The following is a 21588-nucleotide window of genomic DNA, read 5'->3' as shown; positions in this document are numbered from 1 at the left end:
TCTGAAGTCTTCGGGGAAGCAAGGGGTCAAGACATAGCCTCCCTCCCCCTTTGTCTCCCTGCCCAGACAAAAAGCATTCAACGAGGCAAAAGAGGAAAACAAAAAGACATTTTCCCTTCTAAAACAATAAATGCTAAGGGCATTGTGAATGCTGCTGTGGAGAGACTCCTGAGCCTGTATTAAAAGCCTAGTTTTGATGCTTGCTGCATGACCTTGGACAAGTCACCTGACTTCTCTGAGCCTCCATTTCCTATGAAATATAGGAATTTATTAAGGTTTGCACTGACTGATGGAGTTGTCAATAAATTACTTAGCAAATCTTAAGGTGGTGTACGAGATAATAAATCTAGAGGTGAAAGGCATCTTACACATCATTTTGGTTTGTTTTTGTTGTTTTCTTTTTATCTTATAAACTCTAACCATTTCCCTTGGGAAAAAAATACATTTTTATTAATACATTTTGTTTTTACTTCACTTATGTTTACTATTGTTATCACCTCGAAGTCATTCCTTAAAATAAAGGAACAAAGATGAACAAACAAAATTCAGCAAAACTAACCAACAGAGAACAAAAAGTCTGATGCAATGTTCTAGACCCATCTCTGCAAAGAAGTGGAGAGGTGCTACCATGCGAGGCTAAGGCTTTACAAAAGCAGATTCCTACACATCTGGGATAGGGTCCTACCCACCGTCAGGAAGTTAGACCAAATAACTTTTTAAGATGTGCTCTCAAGGCAGCTAGGTGGGACAGTGGACAGAGCACTGGCCCTGGATTCAGGAGGACCTGAGTTCAAATATGGCCTCAGACACATAACACTTACCAGCTGTGTGACCCTGGGCAAGTCACTTAATCCCACTGCCTAGCCAAAAAAAAAAAAAAAAAAGATGTGTTCTCATGCCTATGACAATCAAGCCAAGGTAAGTAAATTCCTTCTTGAGGGACAGGCAATGCTCCTAATTCTCACAATCAGAGACAAGACTCAAACACTAACTAAGGTCCTGAGAAACAGAAACCTCTTGGGGAGGAGGGGGGAGTGCATGTGCAGCAGAAGGGAGAAGGGAGGGAATAGAGGAAATCTCCTGAATATCAAACTAAGAATGATTCCAATTTATCAGCTTCCTAAAATGATAACTTCAAAAATCTTGTTTCTGTCGGGGCTCACTATAGTGGTTATGTTTTCAAACTGAGCACCGGGAAGTTGTATTGTAACATTATTGCTCCTGTGTATGTGCTAATATGTCTTCCTTGGCCAGCATTCACATATGAATTGACTGAATGCACTATGCAAAAGGCTTTCTCCTTTTATCAATTTTAGAAAAATAATGTGAAATGTTTCACATTGAAACTTACAGTTCCTCCTTGAACTGAACTCCTATTCAGATCATTTTAACAGTGTTATATCACATGCTTAGAGAGCTGTTGACATCAAAAAGTTTTGGCTTGGGGTATTTGTTAAAGGCACACTGTTAGCTGTCAATACTACTCTGCTGACAGACTGTGAAAAGACCTGGGCATACTTTACATTTTCTTCCTGTGGTTGCCCCCCATTTATTTGTGTTTTTAATCTTTTAATAACCTAGCTACTTTCATAGCAATCTAGAAACTAAACAGCTGCATCCATTCTGCCCCCTGTCCTCTGATGTGCCTCCACTCTATTTGTTGAATTTTGTCAAGTATCTTACAAACATAAACTTTCACCCTAAGTAATTTCATTTGAAACACACGTTTAAAAAAAAAGAACGAGTACTTTTACCAAGTATGTTAATAATCGTAAGATGAAACATGTCAATTTTAAATTAAGTTTGAATGATCTATAGACTCAAGACAATTAAAACTTGAAAAAGAAGATTAAGTCATCAGCAGCTCACAGCATGTCCTACAACATTTACCAGTACTAACAGGTATATCTAAAATACTCATTGAATAGACAGCCCTAACACCACCCAATAACTGAAAACAAAAGAATTAAAAAGAATTGGAATGGTTTAACCCTCAAGTCCTCCAGAGTTGTCAGAGGCAAAAAAAAAAAAAGGTTAAGTGACTTGCTTATGGTGGCATAGGAAGTTATCACAGGTGGATAGGAACTCAGGTTTCCCCCAACTTTATCCATGCTATCTATCCACCACGATGTGATACTAATTCAAGGCTCTTCAAAAAACTGTAAAATTTAAAGGGGATGCAATGAAAAATACACTTATATAAGCTTAACTATGGCATTTCTGAAGATGAAAAAAGTTCACAGAGCCTCTAGAGAAGGGAAAAGGACGAGAAGTAAAGGAAAAGGACAGAAAGTAACCTAGTTTTAGCAAATCAAACAAGATACTTCACTGCAAACAATTAAACTTTCTAAACAACAACAAAACAACACATCAAAGGCACATGGTCAAGACCATACCATATCTCAATTGGCCAAAAAGAAGAAAGTATCAGAGAAATGACCCATTTTAAAACCAAGACCAATCCTATAAGAAATACAGACTTTATATATAGATCAACCACTGTTGCTTGTTTTTCAGCAGACAGATACCAGAGTGGGAATGTCACTGAAGAACTTTTTTATGGTCCTTGACCATCAAAAGTTTATAGGAAGGATGGAAGGAAGGAAGGAAGGAGGGAGGGAAGGAAGAAAGGAAGGAAGGACATCCAAGTCAAACACTGAAAGGAAACCAATAATCTAAATGTTTTAGAAGCCAACATAATGAGCATTTCTGAAGGAATATGAATTTTCCATAATGATTTTAGTTTTAGTAGATCTAGTGATTAAATATGACATTAGTAATTCTAGAGATGGAACAAGCTGCATCCTAAGTTTTCTGTGTCAGTCATCTGTTCATTCTAGGAACCCAGAGAAGTAACCATTAACTTTTGGAGAAAGAAATCCCTTTACTTCTCTTTTACCTCATACACATCCTCCCTCCCACAACCTCCCTTGGCTACATTCAAGATTTCACAACCTGAAACATAACTGACCTGGTTCCATCCTGAGCGCTGCAGTTGACGTCTGCTCCATACTCGAGGAGATGCCGAACGATGCTCAGCCACCCCCTGGCACAGGCCTCGTGCAGGGCACAGTAGCCTGCATTATCCCGGTGGTTCACATCACAGACCTTGTTTTCCAAACAGTACAAGACCACTTCCTGGGAAGACAGAACAGAGCTATTGGTGGCAAGAAAGGCCTACAAAAGGTAAGCAGTAGTGCTACAGGTGTGCTATCAATAGCATCAGGCTTAAGGCCTGTGGTCCAGAGTACAGCAAATACAAGGAAGTACAACAATATGCTATGCACACTAAACTTAGAAGAGTAAATTTATGGACCTCAGCATCTCCAAAGAGATCCAAGCTAAGGGTTCAAAAAATAGTTTTATAAATTTGTAGATGACAGATCCATAACAGGCTGTTCAAAGAAGCTAAGACATTGGAGAGAACATGCTTAGTAACTGTTAAATGCCCCCCTAACTTCTGAGGCAGGTGTAAAGAACCTGAAAGTTGCTGTCAAGAGAAAACACTGGATCAGAGAGAATCACTGTCTGGTTTATAGTAGAGCTTGAGGTAATGTGCTGAAAGGTTGAAGATCACACTGCATTATATCAGGAAGTGGAAGTAAAGTTTTTCAGAACACAAGTCAACCCGTTATTTTTTTTTTTAAACACTGGTTCCAGAACTGTCCTGTCCTGCATGCCTCACTCAAGTCTTCGTCTACCCCAGTGATGGAAATGATATAAATATTTCTGCTTATTTAAGGTAATAGCAGAAAATAAAATATCCAATAACATGACCTACACATTTCAGGAGCTACATGAAACAAGCTGATTTCCCTCCTGCCTCTCCCTTTCCAGAATTTGTTCTGAGTAAATAGTTTGCCTTAGAATCACTATTATTAATCTTACTTCCTTAGAGTGTTAAAATATTAATATGAAACGTTCCCTGTAAGCAGAGCAGTAATTTATTCAATGTTTTATTACCTTGATTAAGAAAGTTTTCAAACACATAGAACAATGTTTGCCATTAGAAAACATATTACAAATATTTTCCTACAAGTCACACCCAGCAGAGAACTGTCAGTTTTCAAGAGTTAGCACTGAAGGCTGGGGAGAACAATGTGGATTTTTCACAGTTCCGATGACAGTCAAGACTGCTGGGATCTGGGGGGACAGGCTTCCCCCTAATACCCACTGAAAGGAAATTCTCAGAACTTTTATCTTTTCCATCTAATAATAACCGCTCCATCATATCAATTAAGAAAATAATGAAAAATCTTAAACCAGTTTGTGGCTGATCAATCAAATGATCATTGTGAAGAAGATGAGGGTAGAGAGGAATCAGACTATCCTCAAGGCCCCAAAACCATGAGTCACACGGCCCACCTTTATTCATTCAGTTTGAGATCTGCTGGAAAGCCCACAATAATCTGTGCTCTTAGTACACCTGACCTGAGAACTGGTATCCAGGATACAGCATGAAGCTGTTCTTTTAGCAGGCCCTCACTAACCAGACTAAAGTGGATTGTAGCAAGCTAATGAGTGGCATGCCCCAGCCAAGGAAAGGAACTTGGTCACATGACACTGGGATCAAGTGCGGGAGCCACTTACTGCTGCTGCACAGATCAATTTAACCAGATCCCAGAAGTCTGGTGTCTCACCAACCAAGAGCTTAATTGCTCCTATTAATAAATCTCAAGGACTCAAATTAGTTTAACAACTATGGCCTTTACCTGGAATTTCCACTTCTACCTGGAGTAGCTGTATATAATTAAGGTCTAGGATGGCCTGAAGTGAGCGGCTGTTTCTAAGGCTTATGAACCCAGTTTCCTGTCTCCATCCCTACCCCGGGCCCAACTTGCCCCCAGCATTAATATTGATTTAATTCCCTTTGCTTTGAAGATAAAGTTAAACAAACTAAATCAGCAACTTTTTTATTTATGGTTTTTCTTTCCACCAAATAACGTGCTTCACATTGTATTTCAAATGGATCTCAAATTTTACTCAGCACCCCCCCCACCCTTCCCCCGGGAGTGGGGCACACAGATGAACCTAGGTTTCGACAAACAAACACTGGGCAGGTCTCACTGAAGCTAAAAAGGCTTTAGAATGCAGTAGAGACAAACTTTCAAGGATTATCTACTTAACCGGACAGGGGCTACAACCCAAGGTTTGGCCACGAGGCCCCATGAATCCAGAAAGAGAGTGTGTGAGTGTGTGTGTGTGTTGGTTGGGGGGGGGGACTGGAGAAAAATCTGCCCTGATGGAAAGAATATACCCAATCAATGAAATCATTTTGAATAATTAGAAAAGATCTGTGAAGATTTTTTACAGATTTTTTGTGAGGTAGGCAGGGAAGATAATATCTTTTGATGATATCTGTAAAAAGCACTTAGCACAGTCCCTAGCATATAGTAGGTACTACACATATCATTTTGTAGATGAGGAAACTAAGGTTCAGGGATGTCACCCAGCTCCTGAGTGTTGGAGGTAGGCTCATACCACAGGTTTTCTGCTGCCTGGGCCAAAACATGCTACTTCAGAAGAGTGTGATAAATTCCACTATCCGTTGAATTTAGTGACGCAGTATCATTTATTAGGATGAACCAAGTCTACAAAATAACGCAGCCCTACCTAAGCTGATCATTCCAGGAAGACTATTTCCACAGACCATTTTTAACCAACCAACAGGTTAAATATGAGAAAACTGCTAAGATGATATGGATTCAAACCCAACTCTGCCACTTCTTACCCATGACCTTTGGCAAGCACTTTCACACATTTGGGCCTCAATTTTCTCATGTGTAAAATTAAGGGGCTGATTATATGACTTCTAAAAAGTCTCTTCTAGTCCTGAAACTGTAATGGCCTATGACCATTAAATTAAAAAATACCCAAGATATATTTGCCAATTCTGTCTACCTAGAATTTTTAAAATGTTTTTAAGGACAGCATACATACTCCCAAAATGTGGTGAGGGTTTTTTTTTTTGGTTGGACAGTTCAATGGTAAGCAGCTATAAGTGGAATGCCATTAACCACAAAATGTAACCATAAAGACCATAAAACTCAACATTGTTAATTAATTAAATGCCTCATTAACTTTTTTAAAAACATGATTTAATTCATAAAAAATTTAACCATTACCACTAAATGTACAAGCATGTGGTGACAGGCACATTTTAGATTCAGAAATGTAAGCTTTTATAAACTGAGGAAAAGATTTCATAGCTTCTGCGGCAATTGACATATCCATTTAGGTGGTCTATTCAAAGCATTATCCGAAGACAGAGGTCGTTTCAGGAATTTAAGAATCAGTTTACACACACCAAAACAGACAATAGCCTATTTATTGCATGTGGTTCCCCCAACTAAGCAATAAACCATAATGGCACAAACTAACTACATGAGTATCTTGCCATAGCTATCCATTTAAATTGCATCCTCAACAAGAGGGTTCAATGAATTGCCCCTCAACTAAGAGCTCAAATAGTTGAAAGCCCTGTAAGTCCTCCTGCCCTATTATCATCCCAAGGATTGGGATAGGATTTCATATGACGCTGAAAGATATTTCGGAAAGTTTGATTAAATGCTGAAAGATTTAATCTTCTGGTTACTTTTTTTAAGTGCCTAAGCTATTGCATCAAAAGTAATAAGCAGTGACATGCATAATTTACATGTAGTATATTCATTCAAGGTAAGAATGCAAGCAATATGGGAATGAAATTATAACTATCCAAGTGGCAGTTCATTGGATGAGACACATGAAAAGTTATTTCTCTAACTCAAAGCCCCCAGTAACTTCCAATTCCTGGATCTATACTCTTGGTGCAGATTTCCTAGGGTGGATCACTTTGATATCATTCTCATGAGTAGATCACTTTGATTAGGCCTTGTCTTTCTAGGAAATTTTCTTCTACTCTTAACGAAGTTAAAGAGCCTGTAATAATGATGACATTCTCTAATGAATCAGAACTCCTGGATGCCAGAGTTGGAAAGAATCTGAAAGAGTTCATATCTAGTCTAACTCCATCATTTTACAAATGAGGAAACTAGGTCTAGAGAAGAAGTGACTTAACCAAGATCACAAAGCCTGCTGTTATCTCCCCTACAGGATGCTGATGTATGATCTCTTCTCCCTGCCCCTCTTCTTCTCTCCTTCCTTCACAGTTTCTCTCTCCCTCTTTCTCCCACCCTTTCCCATGCACTGAACACTGTGCTAGCTCAATAGAGTAAGCCCTAAACAAGAAGACAAACTTCAACCAAAAACACCAGGCAGTTAGTAATTAAAAGTGAACAACATTAGATGAGAGAGATGACCAAACTTTTGTGTAATTTGAGTACTATTTATTGAAGAAAAGGCCAGTGTTAACTAGCTACGTGACTCTGGCCAAAGACATCTCTCTGGGCCTCAGCTACTTCACTTGCATTAAAATGTCTGTGTGTTAGAGGGAAAGAGGAGTAGGCCAAATGTTAGATTTGTATGTCCTTTCGAGATGAGAAACTCTAGGTCCAATTATCCACAACTATAGTGTGCCTGTATCTGGAGAGTAAAATTCTTGCCCACCATTGGTGATATGGTTTATCGTTCAATGTCTCATCCAATCCTCCTATTGGCCAATGAGACACGTGCCAGACAGCTGATTGGGAGTACATGAAAAAGGTAACAGTCAGGAGCCTTCGAATATCATGAATGACCTTGACTCAATACTTCCATATTCTAACCAATTCTAACCAATGGCGCTAACTGGTTAAAACTAATGGATAAGAGAGAATACACTGTGACTCATTTAAGCTAATTCTTTTCCCTAAGACAGTATGGATCTCAACCATTTTGGAGAACAGTTTGGAACTATGCCCAAAGGGCTATAAAAATGTGCATACCCTTTGATCCAGCAATAGCACTTCTAGGGCCATATCCCAGAGAGATCAAACAAATGGGAAAAGGACCCACACGTACAAAAATATTCACAGCAGCTCTTTTCGTGGTAGCAAAGAATTGGAAATTGAGAGGATGCCCATCAATTGGGGAATGGCTGAGCAAGTTGTGGTATATGAATGTAACGGAACACTATTGTGCTATAGGAAATGATGAACAGGCTTGACTTCAGAAAAACCTGGAAAGACTTATATGGTCTGATGCTGAGTGAAGTGAGCAGAACCAACAGGACTTTGTATACAGTAACAGCCACGTTGTGCGATGACTACTATTGTTAAACTGAAGCCTTCTCAGCATTACAAGGATCTAAGTAAGACATCTCCAGAGGCCTCGGGATGGAAAATGCTGTCCACATCCAAAGAAAGAACTATGGAAGCTGAATCACTATCACTTATTTTTACCATCTGTTGAGTTTTGTTTCATCTTTCTGATGGTTCCTCCTATTGGTTTTAATTTTTACTTATAACTTCATTAATGTGAAAATATGTTTAATAGGAATGTAAATGTAAAGCCTATATCATATTGTGCGCTGTCTTGGGGAGGGTGGTGGGGAGGAAGGGGGACAAAAATTTTCAACTCAAAAGCATATGGAGGTGATTGTTGGTAAAATACATTAATAAATTTTTTTTTTTAAAAAAAGACGGTATGGATCAAACTGATTATCAGGGGGAAAAAAATCCTAAACTGAACTAAAAAAAAACAAGCCCGGAAAGCTGCTAATATACTAGAACACGGGAATCTTAGAATTTTAGAGCTGGAAGAGACATCTGAGATCATCTGCTCTAGTATTTCTTGAACCAGTTTAGTCACGGAACACTCTGTGTTGATAAAACATATAAAAATGCTTTGGGAGAGAAGGAGAGGTTGTAGGAGATTTCTAGAACAGTGGGGAAGAAGGTCTTTAAAGAAACTTTGGAGCAAAATAGAAGCAATTATACAAATTTTCCTACACCAAACTCTAACTTTAAGTGATCATACATAATTCCACATAATAGGGAGAGCATCAAAAGTTTCTCACAAAGACCCTATTCACGTTACATGAAAAAGTTAGAGAAATACTGGTTTGGTCTAAACTATCATTTTTATAGATGAGGCACAGAATAATTAAGTATTTTCTTCAATGTTGAACAGCTAAATTTAGTGGTAGAAACTGACCAGAACTCAAAGTTTCTAGCTACCTAGTCTTTCCATTAGAGTACACTCCAATTACAATTTTGTTTTAACACATAATCAGTCCTCAGAAATGAACTCAAGTAAGGTCGAGGTTCCCTGTCAAGTATTCGTACTAAAGAAAGTGAAAGTAACCATGACAAACCAGGCAAAGAGTTTGGTCAAGAAGTGAAAAGTCTACTTCTGCAAAGCATAAAAATTTCGGAGTCAGGGTCTCAGTCTTCAAAGGGCACATGCATCCTTGAAGCTTAGTCATTCAAAAGCTTGGCTTCCAAGCCTAACTGTGGTTAACTACATTTCATTTTAGCATTTAGCTTCCTCAAGGGCCGATGCTGACCAACATTAAAAAATGCCTTTGCTCTGTGGGCCGTTCCATCACCGTTCAAATTGACAACAGAGAGGGTAGGGGTGTTTTAAAGAAGACGACCTAGAGAGAAGCTAGTGGAAGAAAAGATCAACAGGCAAGGCAGCTTGGCGATTTTAACATTTGGCAGAGGCTCCCAAACCTCACTATTTTGGTTTTGGTGTGAACCGAGGATAGAGTAGGAAGGATGGTCAAAGTTATGCACATCCTTAGAGGACCAGAGAATCGCCCACAGTGCTAGAAGCAGAGACAAAATTTCATCAATGAATAAGGCGACCCCATTCTTATCATCTTTACTGGCTGCCCAAGTCTTTAGAGATACCTTTATATTTCCAGTCCCATGTCCAGGACTAGAAGACAACGAAATCACTGATTTTTCAGTCATAATCAAGCTGCTTGTTTTCTTTCCATTTTACACCATCAAACTGCCCCGTGTCCTGAAAAGCAAAGCACCCTGAACACTTTCCACATGCCTCTCCATCTATAAACACGTTTGCAGGACAGAAACTAAAACAAACAACCTTTCCTCCCTTCACTAGTCAAAATCCAACAGGGCTCATTAACATTCCCCTTCAGCCTTCAAGCTCTGAAGCTTCTGGGTTATGTCAGATTTTATATCACAGATAAGCCAGTGAACCTTGAGGATGCTAAGAGATGCTACCTGCCTGAACATGAATTCAACATGGGAAAGGCCTTTATTTTGTTGAAGACACTGAATGATTCGTTGAAGAGAAAAGGAGCCCAAATGCCCTAACATCCCAGGCAAAACGAGCACAGACTTTTGCTAATATCTGATTCTCTGAATGTGAACCACCCATTCTCACTTGGAATCTTTTCCCCAAACTAAGACACACCTCCCTTGTGCCTCCATCCCTCTGCCCCCAGAAGTGGAATTTTAATTTAGATGCTCTACAGTGAGACTTGCCTCATATCCTAGGCGAGCTGCCCTTTGCAGCAGAGTTTCACCAGCATTCTTATTGACAATCAGCCTCCGGGCTTCAGGTGGCATGGGGCGAGTTGGGGTGGTCTCTTGAGGGGGGCTCGGCAGTTGTGCAGACTGGGAGGAAGTTAACAAGGGAGTTTGTGGCAGGCGATCATACGGCTTCTGCTCCTGCAATTTGGAAGGCAAAGAGTCGCACTCAGAAGCTGGCTCTGGTCGCTTCCTGAACCTCCTTGTTACCATGACCTGTCCAAAAAAAAAAAATAAAAAACAAACAAAAGAATCATTTACTGGTATCTATTTAGCCACCCTTCCCCCACACTCCCACCATCTCTCTGATGGACTATAAACCTCATTGAGGGCAGAAAATAATTTTGTCTTTAGGCTTCATGGGAAAAAGGGAATGGGGGATGGACAGTGGAAAATCTATCAAAGCTAAATTTGTAACTTTACTTTCTCCTGGGAGAATAAGTAGACCTCTGTGTACCTTAAGGACAGGAAAGTTACGTTTTCAGGAGGGGCCAATGAAAACAGGTGCTTTATTACAGCATATTATGACGTAGGCTGGTGGTGACTGTAGGAGGCAAAGTTAGTGTATGACTAGAACCTTAAATAGGCTTTTTTTTTTTAATAAGGATACCTTGTCTTCGTTGTTTTCTATATCTGTGGTATCATCCCCTGTCAGAGATGACCTCCTCCTCCTCTCCTGTGGAGTCAAGTGTTTGGTTTTACACTGGCGCTTCCCTGATGGCTTCTCACAGTCGGTGTATTTCTGCAGCAGGGATGCAGGCTGGAAATCCTCCTCTTCGTCTGTGCACAGCACATCTGTCTTCCGGCTTTCTTTAATTTTCTGCTGTTTGGCAGCCAGCCTCGAGGCTGGCGTACAGCTTGGCTGAGTCTGCCTTTTGCCGTTCGCATTGGTGGATGAAAGGCTCTTCATGTGCGGAGACACCGGGAATACAGGCAAGCCTAAATGGGGAGAGGGGGGAAGGGTGGAAAGGAAGAAGGCATTACACCGTTGGAGCGAGCGGGTGCTGAAAGAAAGGCGTATTGTTAACACTTATCACCAAAGCAGCTTCATTTTTTAAAGATATACCAATTATGTTTTCAAAGCATTAATATTTTAATTACCCACATTCAAATAGCAAATAGGTTAACCCACAAAGCCCGGAGCTGGGAAGTCATTTTAAAGGGCCTGACAAGCACATAAATGCAAATTCTCCCTTCTTCCCCTCCCCCCTGCCTATTGTGCCTAGGTGCTGCAGGGATCTAAGAGCAGTAGACACTCCTATTGCTAGCCTAGGTGCTGCAACATCAAGGCTCGGCAGAGATCGGCTGAGGATGGAGTGATGGACTTATTAGCTAGCTCCTTGGTGCTGCTTCAACTTTATTTCTGGCATTTACCCAGTCTGTGGACTATCAGCCTACAATGGTTTCCCTCACTCCTTTAAGTTAAGCTGCCACAGAGCTACTGAGTGTCAAAAGGCATCCAAAGAAACGAAGGTTCTTTCCTGTACACTTGTAAGTCATATGATCAAACCAAATCAGTTTGGTTTTTAAAAGAAAAAAGAAAAAAGGGGGGGGAGAGAGAGAATATATTCTATTTTAATACAGTTATATCATTTTTAAAAATTCCTTTCCTTGCACATTTCAGTAGTCAACTTCTAAGAAGGTAAGGTCACTACAAATGGGGTTGTATAGGTACAGGTATAGATATAGATACAGACATATGAATTGTAGATGATCCATCCACTCATGATAGTGGTGCCAGCATGCATCACTACTAAGAGTAAGCCAACACAAGTTCCCTAGTGGCCTCTGCGTACCTTGTACATTGTCACTTGTTCTGAGGGACTCTTCAGACCAGCTTCTATTGCTTTTGACCTCTGACCTTTTCCTGGGGTGCTTTTCTTCGGTGCAGTCTTTAACCTTTGCAGTGACCTCTGGCTGCACAGCCTCAGCTAAATCTTTCCTGCTTTGCCGGCCCAACTTGCTGGGCGGGGATCTCTCTGGTGGTGACACCTGCTGCTCCCACAGTTCCCTAAGATGCTGCAGGTGACGCTGTTTTTTGGGATGGAGCCCTGTTAATTCAATGCACACCTTCAGGTTGGTCACCTCATTACAATGTGGCTCTTCTAAGTGGTTAGAGGAATTGTTTGTCATTTCCCTCTCAGGCCAGTCATCTAATGGAAAAATAACTAAAAATTAATCAAAAAGCCCCCTCAACTAAAGTCTAAAAACAAAATGATCTACAAGTCACTTGCGGGGAGGAAGGAGGGCATCACTGTCTCTGCTTCAGCACCTTGCTACACACTGGGGAGTGGTTCATTTTTTTCCCTGTGGGTTGTGTGAGGCATTATGGGCTTGTTTTTGTTTGGCTTAGTTGTCAGTTTTAGGCACTAAAGGGTTATGTGGACTGTGGTTATCTGTATGGTCATGGCTATGTGTGCCTCACCACCAGTTCTTACTGGGTTCTGCCAGTTTTCTTTTCCCCAATGAAGACAACATGAATTCAAAGGGCTGAGCATAGGAACGTTCAGGAGGTTTGTAATGAGTAATTCCTTACTATGACAGACTGTATTTGGAGGGGTGAGTGCCTCATATCCATACCCACACATCCACACACATTGCCACAGTCCCATGCATGGAAGCCCAAGGCCGGCCTGGCCTAAGCTAGAGGAGCTCACCTTTGGAGGCCCGTCTCCTCTTGGCTTTCAGTAGGGGATCCTCCTGCAGCTCCTCTGCCACTGCCTCTGGTTGGCTGCCATCAGGCTGCAGACTTTCCCCTGAGAGTTTTCGCTTTCTGTCCAGCCGGGGGCCAGGGCTGTGGGGCATGTCTGGGGTCGGCAGGTCTGCAGTTCTTTCAGTTAGAGGCTGCCTCTCCAAGAAACATTTTTCAATGTGAAGATCTTTTTCCTCTGGGGCTTCAAAGTGATCTAGTTTATTCCCTGTATTATTAAAGTCACCTGAAAAAAAACAGTAACAAAGCAAAAAACCCCAATAATGATACATGAAAAATTACCATTAGAAGAGAGACTTAGGGGAAAAGTAAAGGGGAGGCACAGTGGGTTTAGAGTACATGGGAGTAGCTCTCTCCAAAACCAATCTATTATGAACAGATCTTTATAGATTACTTGGAAATATTGGGGGGGGGGGTGGAGTGTTACAGATTCTGAAGCACAAAAACCCAAACAGAACCCCATCCCCCAAGGAAGGGATGCTCCTGCAACAGTAGTCATCTAAGAGGAAGAAAGTTGGATCTTCTTTTCTGAAATGGGATGACAACACATAAAAACCTTCTCCTCTATTTTTTTTTCTTTTTGGGTTGAGGAGATATTGGAATGAATTCTCTAGAATATTTAAAAGAACCCCTTGGAACTCCTTTTTTCAAATGATAAATACCCATGTCTTCCCTGGAATCTTCTAAGGCAAAACTTGTAATTTCTCCTTGACTTTAAGGCAAATATATAGATTAATGCAGATAGAGGAAAACCAGTTCCCTGTCTACTACAGCAGGGATCTCACAGGCAGATGGAATATAAGCTTCTTGAGGATGGGGACTGTTTCATTTTGTCTTTGTATCCCCAGTGCCTGCCACATACAGCAAACATTTCAAAATGGGTTTAGTGATTGATATCTGATTTCACTAGTCATTATCAATGAGGATAGCTGATGAGAAACAAAGAGAAGGAGTAAAAAGAAGGCTGTGAACAGGGCAAAACTGAACAGTTACCCTTGGCTAACTGGAACTGGGGAATAGCTGTTCCTCCTGTCTGGCCTAAAGAACTAAAGCCTTAGAAAAGAATAACATTTTCCAGGAAATAAATGGGACAGTAGAGTTCCCACAATGAAGTCCAAGTCATAAAATGGCAGCAGAAGTGGTAGAGGGAGAAAGAAAGAAACATGTGGGGAAACACCAATTTGATGAAAGTTCTTAGACTGGGGAGGGGCTGGGAGAGGAGAAAGACTGGATGGTGGTCACAGAGGAACAAAAGGCAGAGAAACCCAAGGGCAGCTGTCCTAAGTGAATCCAAGAGATGAAAGCACTCAGGACAGCTTAAAAACACGGCATCACTCCAGGCTCAAAAGAACCTGATCCTATCACCTCATGTTATCTAGTATGTGTACACACCCCTCCCCCCACCCCACCCACACCCACCCCATGGACTGCACATGTTCAAGAGCTAGAAGCATGAGGAGAAAGCCCTTCCTGGAACTGCCGAATTAAAATGGATAACTAGTAAATGCAGGTATATTACTTTAGACCTCTTTTCTTTCCCAGAAAATGTGAATGCAACATTCCTATCAAGCTGGACACTAGCACACTATATACATGTGACACCACAGGGAGCAAAAACCTACTTTTACAAGAGCATTTGCTCTCCTTCCATATTCCTCTATGTGCTTTTAAATACTAACAACAGTTGTTTCAGAAATACCACTCCTAAGCGTTCTTACCAGCATACAGTATCTAAATTGGAAGGTAAGAGCTGGGTACTCTTCTATGGATCAAACAGTCCAATACTCTACAGAAAGTCGTTCCTACAACTTGTCTCAACTTCACCAAGTCAAGTGGAGGGTTTCAAGGAAATACCAGGTTTGGGTGTCCTGTGTAATTCGAGTATCAATTAATCAATAAGTATTTATTAAGTACCTGCTATATGCCAGGCTTTGTGCTAGGCACTGGGGATACAAATGCAATGAATAAAATAATCCCTCCTGGTAAGAAGCTTGCATTCTAACAGGAAGCCAACAAGTGCATACAAAATAAATATAAAGAGAAAAGTACAAAGTAGCTAAATATAAGGAAGTTTTGAAGGGAGGTCACTCCAAGTTGAGGAGATCAAGAAAGACCTCATGCAGAAGATGGTGCTTGAGCTGTATTCTGAAGGTGAAGAGGGATGCTATGAGGCAGAAAAGACAGAGTACCTTCTAGGCGTGAGGGACAGCCAATGAAAAGGGATGACAGAAGCATCGACACCGGAGGGGAGCAGAAAGAAAGCCAGTGTGGCTGTATCTCAGAGAACAGGAGGTAGATTTCAGTGAGTCTGAAGAGAGGCTAGGACCAGGTGGTGGAGGGCTTTAAAAATGAAACAGAGGAATTTATAGTAAAGGCATGAGTAGGAGAATGATGTGGTCAGATCTTCATTTAGGAAAGATTATTTTGGCAGTAGGGTGTAGGTCAGACTGGAGAGGGGAGAAGCTTGAACTGGGAAAATCAATCAGGAGGAGGTTACTGCACTAAACCCAGCAAGAGGCAACTAGGCCTTGAACTAAAATGGTAGCTGTGTATGTAGATAAAGAGAAGAGGTCGGATACAAGCTGTATAAATGGAGAAACAGCTAGATGACATGTAAAGTAAGGAGTCATGGAGAATGCTGAGGTATAGAACCTGCGAGTTCTGTTGTGGATATATGGAGTTTGAAATGTCTCTGGGATATCCAGTTGGAGGTGTCTAAATTTAAAAAACCTCCTGCAACAGCAGGGAAACAAACATGAAATAAGCAAATGTTTACACAAGTCATAAAACCCACTATTAGTCAATGGGCTTTGCATTAGAGTGGAAAACCAGGGGGAGTTGTGAATTCTAATCCAGACTCTCTTTTTTTCTTACCCTAAGTAGTTACTTTGAAAGTGGAAAGCAGAATTAATACTGTTTACCTGGTGTCTTCCAAAAACAGCACCTCACCACCCCCACCAACAGGACTACTGAATACTTCCAAAAATTCAAATGCCATGGAAATTATTGTAACAAGATGATGCCAAACACAAGATGCCAACTCTGTTTTTAACTCTTTTATATAATTTTTGAGAATGGTATCCCATTTTAATTACAATAATTTATTTTTCTTTATGTGAATGATCCAACCAACCACACTTTTTGCTAGTAAGTCTACGAGTGAGGAAACTGAAAAAGCAATACCTGAAAAGCATCAAGTTGGAGGCTTTCACTAGTTTTTAAAAAAGTTTAAAATATTCTTCTGCTTAAAAAAAAAAACCAAACAAACAAATTTAGAAGGGGAGTTTTGAAAATATAATAAAATTCTCTGTCAAGTACAGCTTAGATATAACTCCAGTCTAAAGGGACCACGTCTTTTAGAACCAGGATAAAATGAGAGAAATTTCTTGCTGACCACCTTCTTTTCTCTTCTCCTTTCCCTCCCAATACAATGACTCGTTCACATCTGATTATAATCACATGCTTTGTAAAGAGAAAAGCAAATACACTTATTTACATTTGGCAAAGCTCATGAGCCATCTGGAAGGACTTTTCTCCATACAGGTCCAAAGTGAAAAAACTATCCTTTGCCACAGCACTGTCCTTATGTCCGAGATCTCCATGTAAAAAGAGCTTAAGAGGTCACAATGACCCCTCATCTTCATCCCATTCGGTCCAACCTAGGTTTCTTGAGGTCCACTTTCCATGAATTTCCTTCCTATTAATATTACAGGTTTCATAATGTCACCTGCATTAATAATGGTCTGGATCCCATCCAACCCTTACCTAAGTTCAAACGTGAATCGAAAGGTTGAAAATATCCACAGCATTTTTCCCTCCTGCACAGAAATTGGCAATCTAATTAACTGTCACTAATCAGTGCACAGATGAAAACCTTTGATCTCAACCACCTGACCCCCTCATCAAAACTAATGGTACCTTCCACAGAAGACCAACTTAGAGGAACAATTTCTGATGCTCATTTTGCAAGTGTTAACAATGTTACCAGAATCTGAATGGCACTCCCAAAGTCCATGCTTAGTGTTCCTCTTTGAACAAGCATACAACACTCCAGTCAGAGGTACTCATTTTCTTCCCTCCTTCTATTCTGAAGCCAACACTTAAAGAATGTTCTCTAGCTTGTGCCTAGTGCCTCCAACTACCTGACAATCTCTATGTGATGAAAGCTGCCAAGGTTGGAAGGGATCCTTTTCAAATACAGCCTCCTACTCCAACCCCCTTCCATCCCCCCCCATCTCATGGTCCAAATCCTGGGGTATAGAAAAGGACCCATATATTTTGATTCGTTACCTTTTCCCATTTAACTTGAAAAAGCAATAAAGCATTGGATTTAGTCAAAAGACTCAGATTTGAATATTGTCCTTGCTATATACTACAATTTGTGTACAAATGGTCAAGGAACTTAACATCTCCAGGCCTCAGTTTCCTCTTCCATTCTACAACAGTACTGAACTGGAGGATCCAGCTTTAAATTCTATTACCTTCAAAACGTCATCTCCTGTACCATGGTGCCAGGAATATCCCATTCTGATTTGCTGCTTCAACTTCTTTACAGGTAACAGAAAGAAGCTCATCTTTCTTCCTGGTTTGTTATTCTAGATGTGCCTCTTATTCTATAAGCCAAACCATCATAAGGAACGCTAGAATATTCATTTCCATATTTATCAAAAATCATACCCACCCACATATAATTTATTGGTTTCTTCTTCATCTTTCTTGATTTGGGTCATTTTCCAAATTAAAATTAGTCTTCCTAACCAAGCCACTTCATTCCCCTATGCTGGTTGTGAAAAAAATGTAAGGAATCAATTTGTAGCAGTGTTTGTCCACAGCACAAAGATCTTGATCCCAACTAGAGCAACAACAGGATGCTTTCTGGTATGATCTTCGATCACTCTGATACTGGAGCTCCCATACAGAATAATCAGGAAGATCCCTTAAGATGCACATCCATAAGCTAGTCAGAGGTTCTGTATCCAATTCCTGCATACCTCAACTTTGACAACCACCAAAAAAGTCATTTCATTCATCAAAGACAGAATTATCATTGAGGGAGAAAAAACAAAAAGCAGTAAGGAATGAGTTAGAGGGAATGACTGCCTCTAAGATCATGAACCAAGGACATTCAAAGCATTTATCATACGTACTTTAGTGTCACTGTAAAATCGAGATATATTCCAGTGCGTACTGGTCACATGACCTAAACAGATGTGACTGCATCTGCATGTCACTTGCTTAAATCACTTGCTTGCTGCACAATCATATGACTCACAGCACATGCATCCCATAATTTATCATGTTTGTGCTATGGCAGTGGCTCCATAGAAGTGTTGCCATGGTAACATTTACAAGTCACCGTGGCAACAAAGCAGCCTCACCACTGTTCTAACAATGCCCAGTGAGTACTAAACAAGATGGAAGAGTATTAAGACATTTGTGGGTTATCCTTGATTTAAATCTTTCTTTCAGCAGGTAGTCAATCACATCTACTGGAGGTTAACCTTGTTAAAACTCTATCATTGATAAGGTTTATATTCCTCTGCATAAGCCAGTGCAAAATCTCTCCAAGTAAGTGTCCAAAGTAGTTTGTGTGAAACAGGAGTATACTTGACCAAAAGGAATTGGAAGTTTTAGGAGCTAAGAAGCTATGTGAGAACATTTTATACTTAAGTACATCATCACTATTCCTTCAAATTTTGTGTCAATAGCATCACAGAAAAGCAGCATAAGTGGTTTGTGTAAGTTCAATGTTCTGACCCATTTTTCCAACCCAAAGGAAACTGGTAGTTACTCTTTCCCTCTAATAAATGTGCAACTTCTTACTAAAGGTACTAAAGTAGACCTCATTTATCCAGATTTAAATATTTGACCAAGCCCATCCCACAACCCCTTTCAGATGCACTGTTCTAGGACAACAGGCTCTCATCTAGAAGGCAAAGAGCAAAGCCAAGAATCTTGAAGCTGAAGAAGGTTGTATAAAGTCCAATGTCCTATACCCAATGTGTGAACAGGGTCTATTACACCTCTTAACACATGGTCATCCTGCTTCTGTTAGAACATTTCCAGTGACGGAAAACACCCTCAAGGCTGCTCATTCTATTTTCTGGCCTGCTGTAGGTTCAAATTAGTTCAAATTTTTAAAAGAATTCATTCTGCTTTGTTTAGTAGAAGATTGCAAAAATGCAACAAAGTCTCTCCCTGTCCCGGGCACTGTGTTTAACCAGCTGTCAAATTCAAGTGCTATTCATACCTTCCCTCTTATTAGTTGGTACCACATCCTGGAGCAGATACGTTAGGGGCTTATGCCTCAAGCCACGCCAATGTCTCAGTAGACAGCCCCTCTGGAGTTTAAAGCCACAATGGTAAAAGGAAGAATCCAAGCCTGGAAAATCTAGCTCCTCATAGCTGGAAATGGCTATTATTAGCTTTGTGAAACAATCCCCTTCTAGCCAGGGTAAACTGGTCACTATGCAGTTAGTTTATTGGAAACATCAACTAGTAAAAGAGCCTGACAATTGCATCATTGTAACCCAAAAGACAAATGAGAACCCCAGCTGGCCAATTTTCTTCGCCCTCTGTACTTCTGTTTTGTACTCTATCGCAAGAGAGTTCAGAGAGGACAGCTAACAGCAGTACAATACAAGCTAACCGGGACAGGAAAAGGGTCTGTGGCTGTTGCTTTCTTCTCCTACTGTACACCCCCATGCTTTTCTCACCCTGCTTCCCTGGCACATTTGTAAACATTTGTAGAAATTACTGTTGAGAAGACATTACTGACTAATCAATTCACAGCTGAATGAACCAAGAACCTACTGAATCATACGCCTTCTACTCTGAGGAGGCAGCAGTAGTAACAACAGCAACACAGTCTCACTGCCCCGTAAGGACCCTCTGGAGTTGGCAGGCCACTCTACCTCCAGAAGACAAGATTCCCTACATCACCTTCAACAGACCCAACCCAATGGGGTGAAGATGAGGAGAGTGAATCACTGAGTCTCACTGCCTCATTTCTGAGTCTCTGCTTCCTAATGAGTCTTTTAAGGTCAAAGGACAAGTTACAGCTAGAGCTGGCTAATTTCCTTTATTCTCTGTATCTCCTTTAACACCATCTCTTCCTAAAGCAAAGTAAAGCAAAGGTAAAAAAAAAAAAGTAAGAAATTTATCAAGCCCCCTACTCAACTTTTCACATGCAGAAAAAATTTGTTGAATCGAAAGTGAGCCCTACCACTTACCCATGTTTTCCTCTGCTGCGAAAATAGCTTTTCCAAGAACTGCTGAAACCTCCAGCTTTGTCACCACTTAAAATGACTTCTCTTTTAAGCTTTTAAAACTGAACAGTGAAAAACTAAGAGAACAACTGAGAGACCTTTTCCTTTGCAATTTCTGCCCTTTCCCTTTTCATATTGAAAGGGGTTCATTCCTTTGGACAATCAAGGAAAATCCTAAAAAAAAATCTCACCTCCAAATTAAGCATTCTTTGTGCAACAAACACTATAAATATTTTCAAAAAATGAAACTCTTCTGATGACCCTGCTATCAAGGAAAGCCCTAACAAAGTAAGTCGTATTTCTAAACAAGTAAATTGATAGATTGTGTTTTGATTATTACTTTTATGACCCTCAAAAATAACATCCATTGTGGGCCTCAGTTTCCTCAACTGTAAAAATGAGGGCAGTGAACTGGAGAACTGGATCATCTAAAATCCTCTTTAGCTCTCAAGCTATGATTGATTGTTCATCCTCCTGGACAGACCTGCCTCTCCTTGTTCTCAGGCATCTAAGGTTTGGAGAATGAGAAACCCTGGCCCCTCACTCACAAGTGGGAATGGCTGACACTCTGTCAGTGTGGTGACAAAAACCTCTTACAACTGGTGTCCAGGCAAGTTTACTCTCCTGAGTCTGTCACGCCCTTGAAACTGATTTGGCCATTCTATTCCCATTATCAGGACCTAGGGGTGGAGGAGGAGGCATCCCTGAACCTAAAAGTCTCTTTGAGAAGGTTTTATAACAAAACACAAGTATAGAGCACCCAACATACATCCACCCCCTTTCAAATGTACACAGAGCCAACAAATACCTATTCGTAAAAAGATTAGTTTACCCTGGCCTCTTATTACCTCAGGAAATAGGATAGTGGCTGTAACATGCTCTAGCCAGACACCCTAATACTTTTGCCAAGAGGACTTCTGTAGTATTAACTGGAGCCTCAGAAATCAAGCTTTATGAAATGAGAATAAAGTACTAGTCTAGTGGCTTTCAGCCATTCTAAACTCACTGCTTAAGAAATCAGGTCAAGTCACAACATCAAGGCCTAAGCAGAGCAGTGATAAACAATTTGGCCTTTGGACCCCACCACCACACCAATTTCATAATTAGGTCAAGCTATTCTGAATCATGCAGTTTACTCTTACTGATGGTAAACAGACCCTAGACCAGTAAAATAAATTTTATCTCACTG

General features: G+C 40.5%; 1 protein-coding gene across 7 annotated transcripts in view; it reads right to left on the bottom strand.

Moving 5' to 3' along the window:
* BCOR (BCL6 corepressor) overlaps positions 1 to 21588 on the bottom strand; it is a 152736-nt gene that overhangs the window by 8426 nt on the left and 122722 nt on the right. For 4 of the 7 annotated variants that reach the window (XM_020967109.2, XM_078146584.1, XM_020967110.2 and 1 more), the window contains 4 exons: positions 13079 to 13357; positions 12218 to 12574; positions 11032 to 11360; positions 10332 to 10637 (listed from right to left, as the gene is read on the bottom strand). In XM_020967109.2, coding sequence (XP_020822768.2) covers positions 10347 to 10637; positions 11032 to 11360; positions 12218 to 12574; positions 13079 to 13357 — 1256 coding nt within the window. In that variant the 3' untranslated portion in view covers positions 10332 to 10346. Of the gene's footprint in view, positions 1 to 2971; positions 3139 to 10331; positions 10638 to 11031; positions 11361 to 12217; positions 12575 to 13078; positions 13358 to 21588 lie in introns of those variants that run through there. The other 3 variants (XM_020967108.2, XM_020967114.2, XM_020967116.2) reach the window with 3 other exon arrangements.

This window comes from Phascolarctos cinereus, unplaced genomic scaffold, assembly GCF_003287225.1.
Source record: "Phascolarctos cinereus isolate Bilbo 61053 unplaced genomic scaffold, phaCin_HiC Scaffold_726;HRSCAF=1367, whole genome shotgun sequence".
NCBI classification, from domain to species: Eukaryota; Metazoa; Chordata; class Mammalia; order Diprotodontia; family Phascolarctidae; genus Phascolarctos; species Phascolarctos cinereus.
This window is presented reverse-complemented; position numbering and strand designations above follow the sequence as displayed.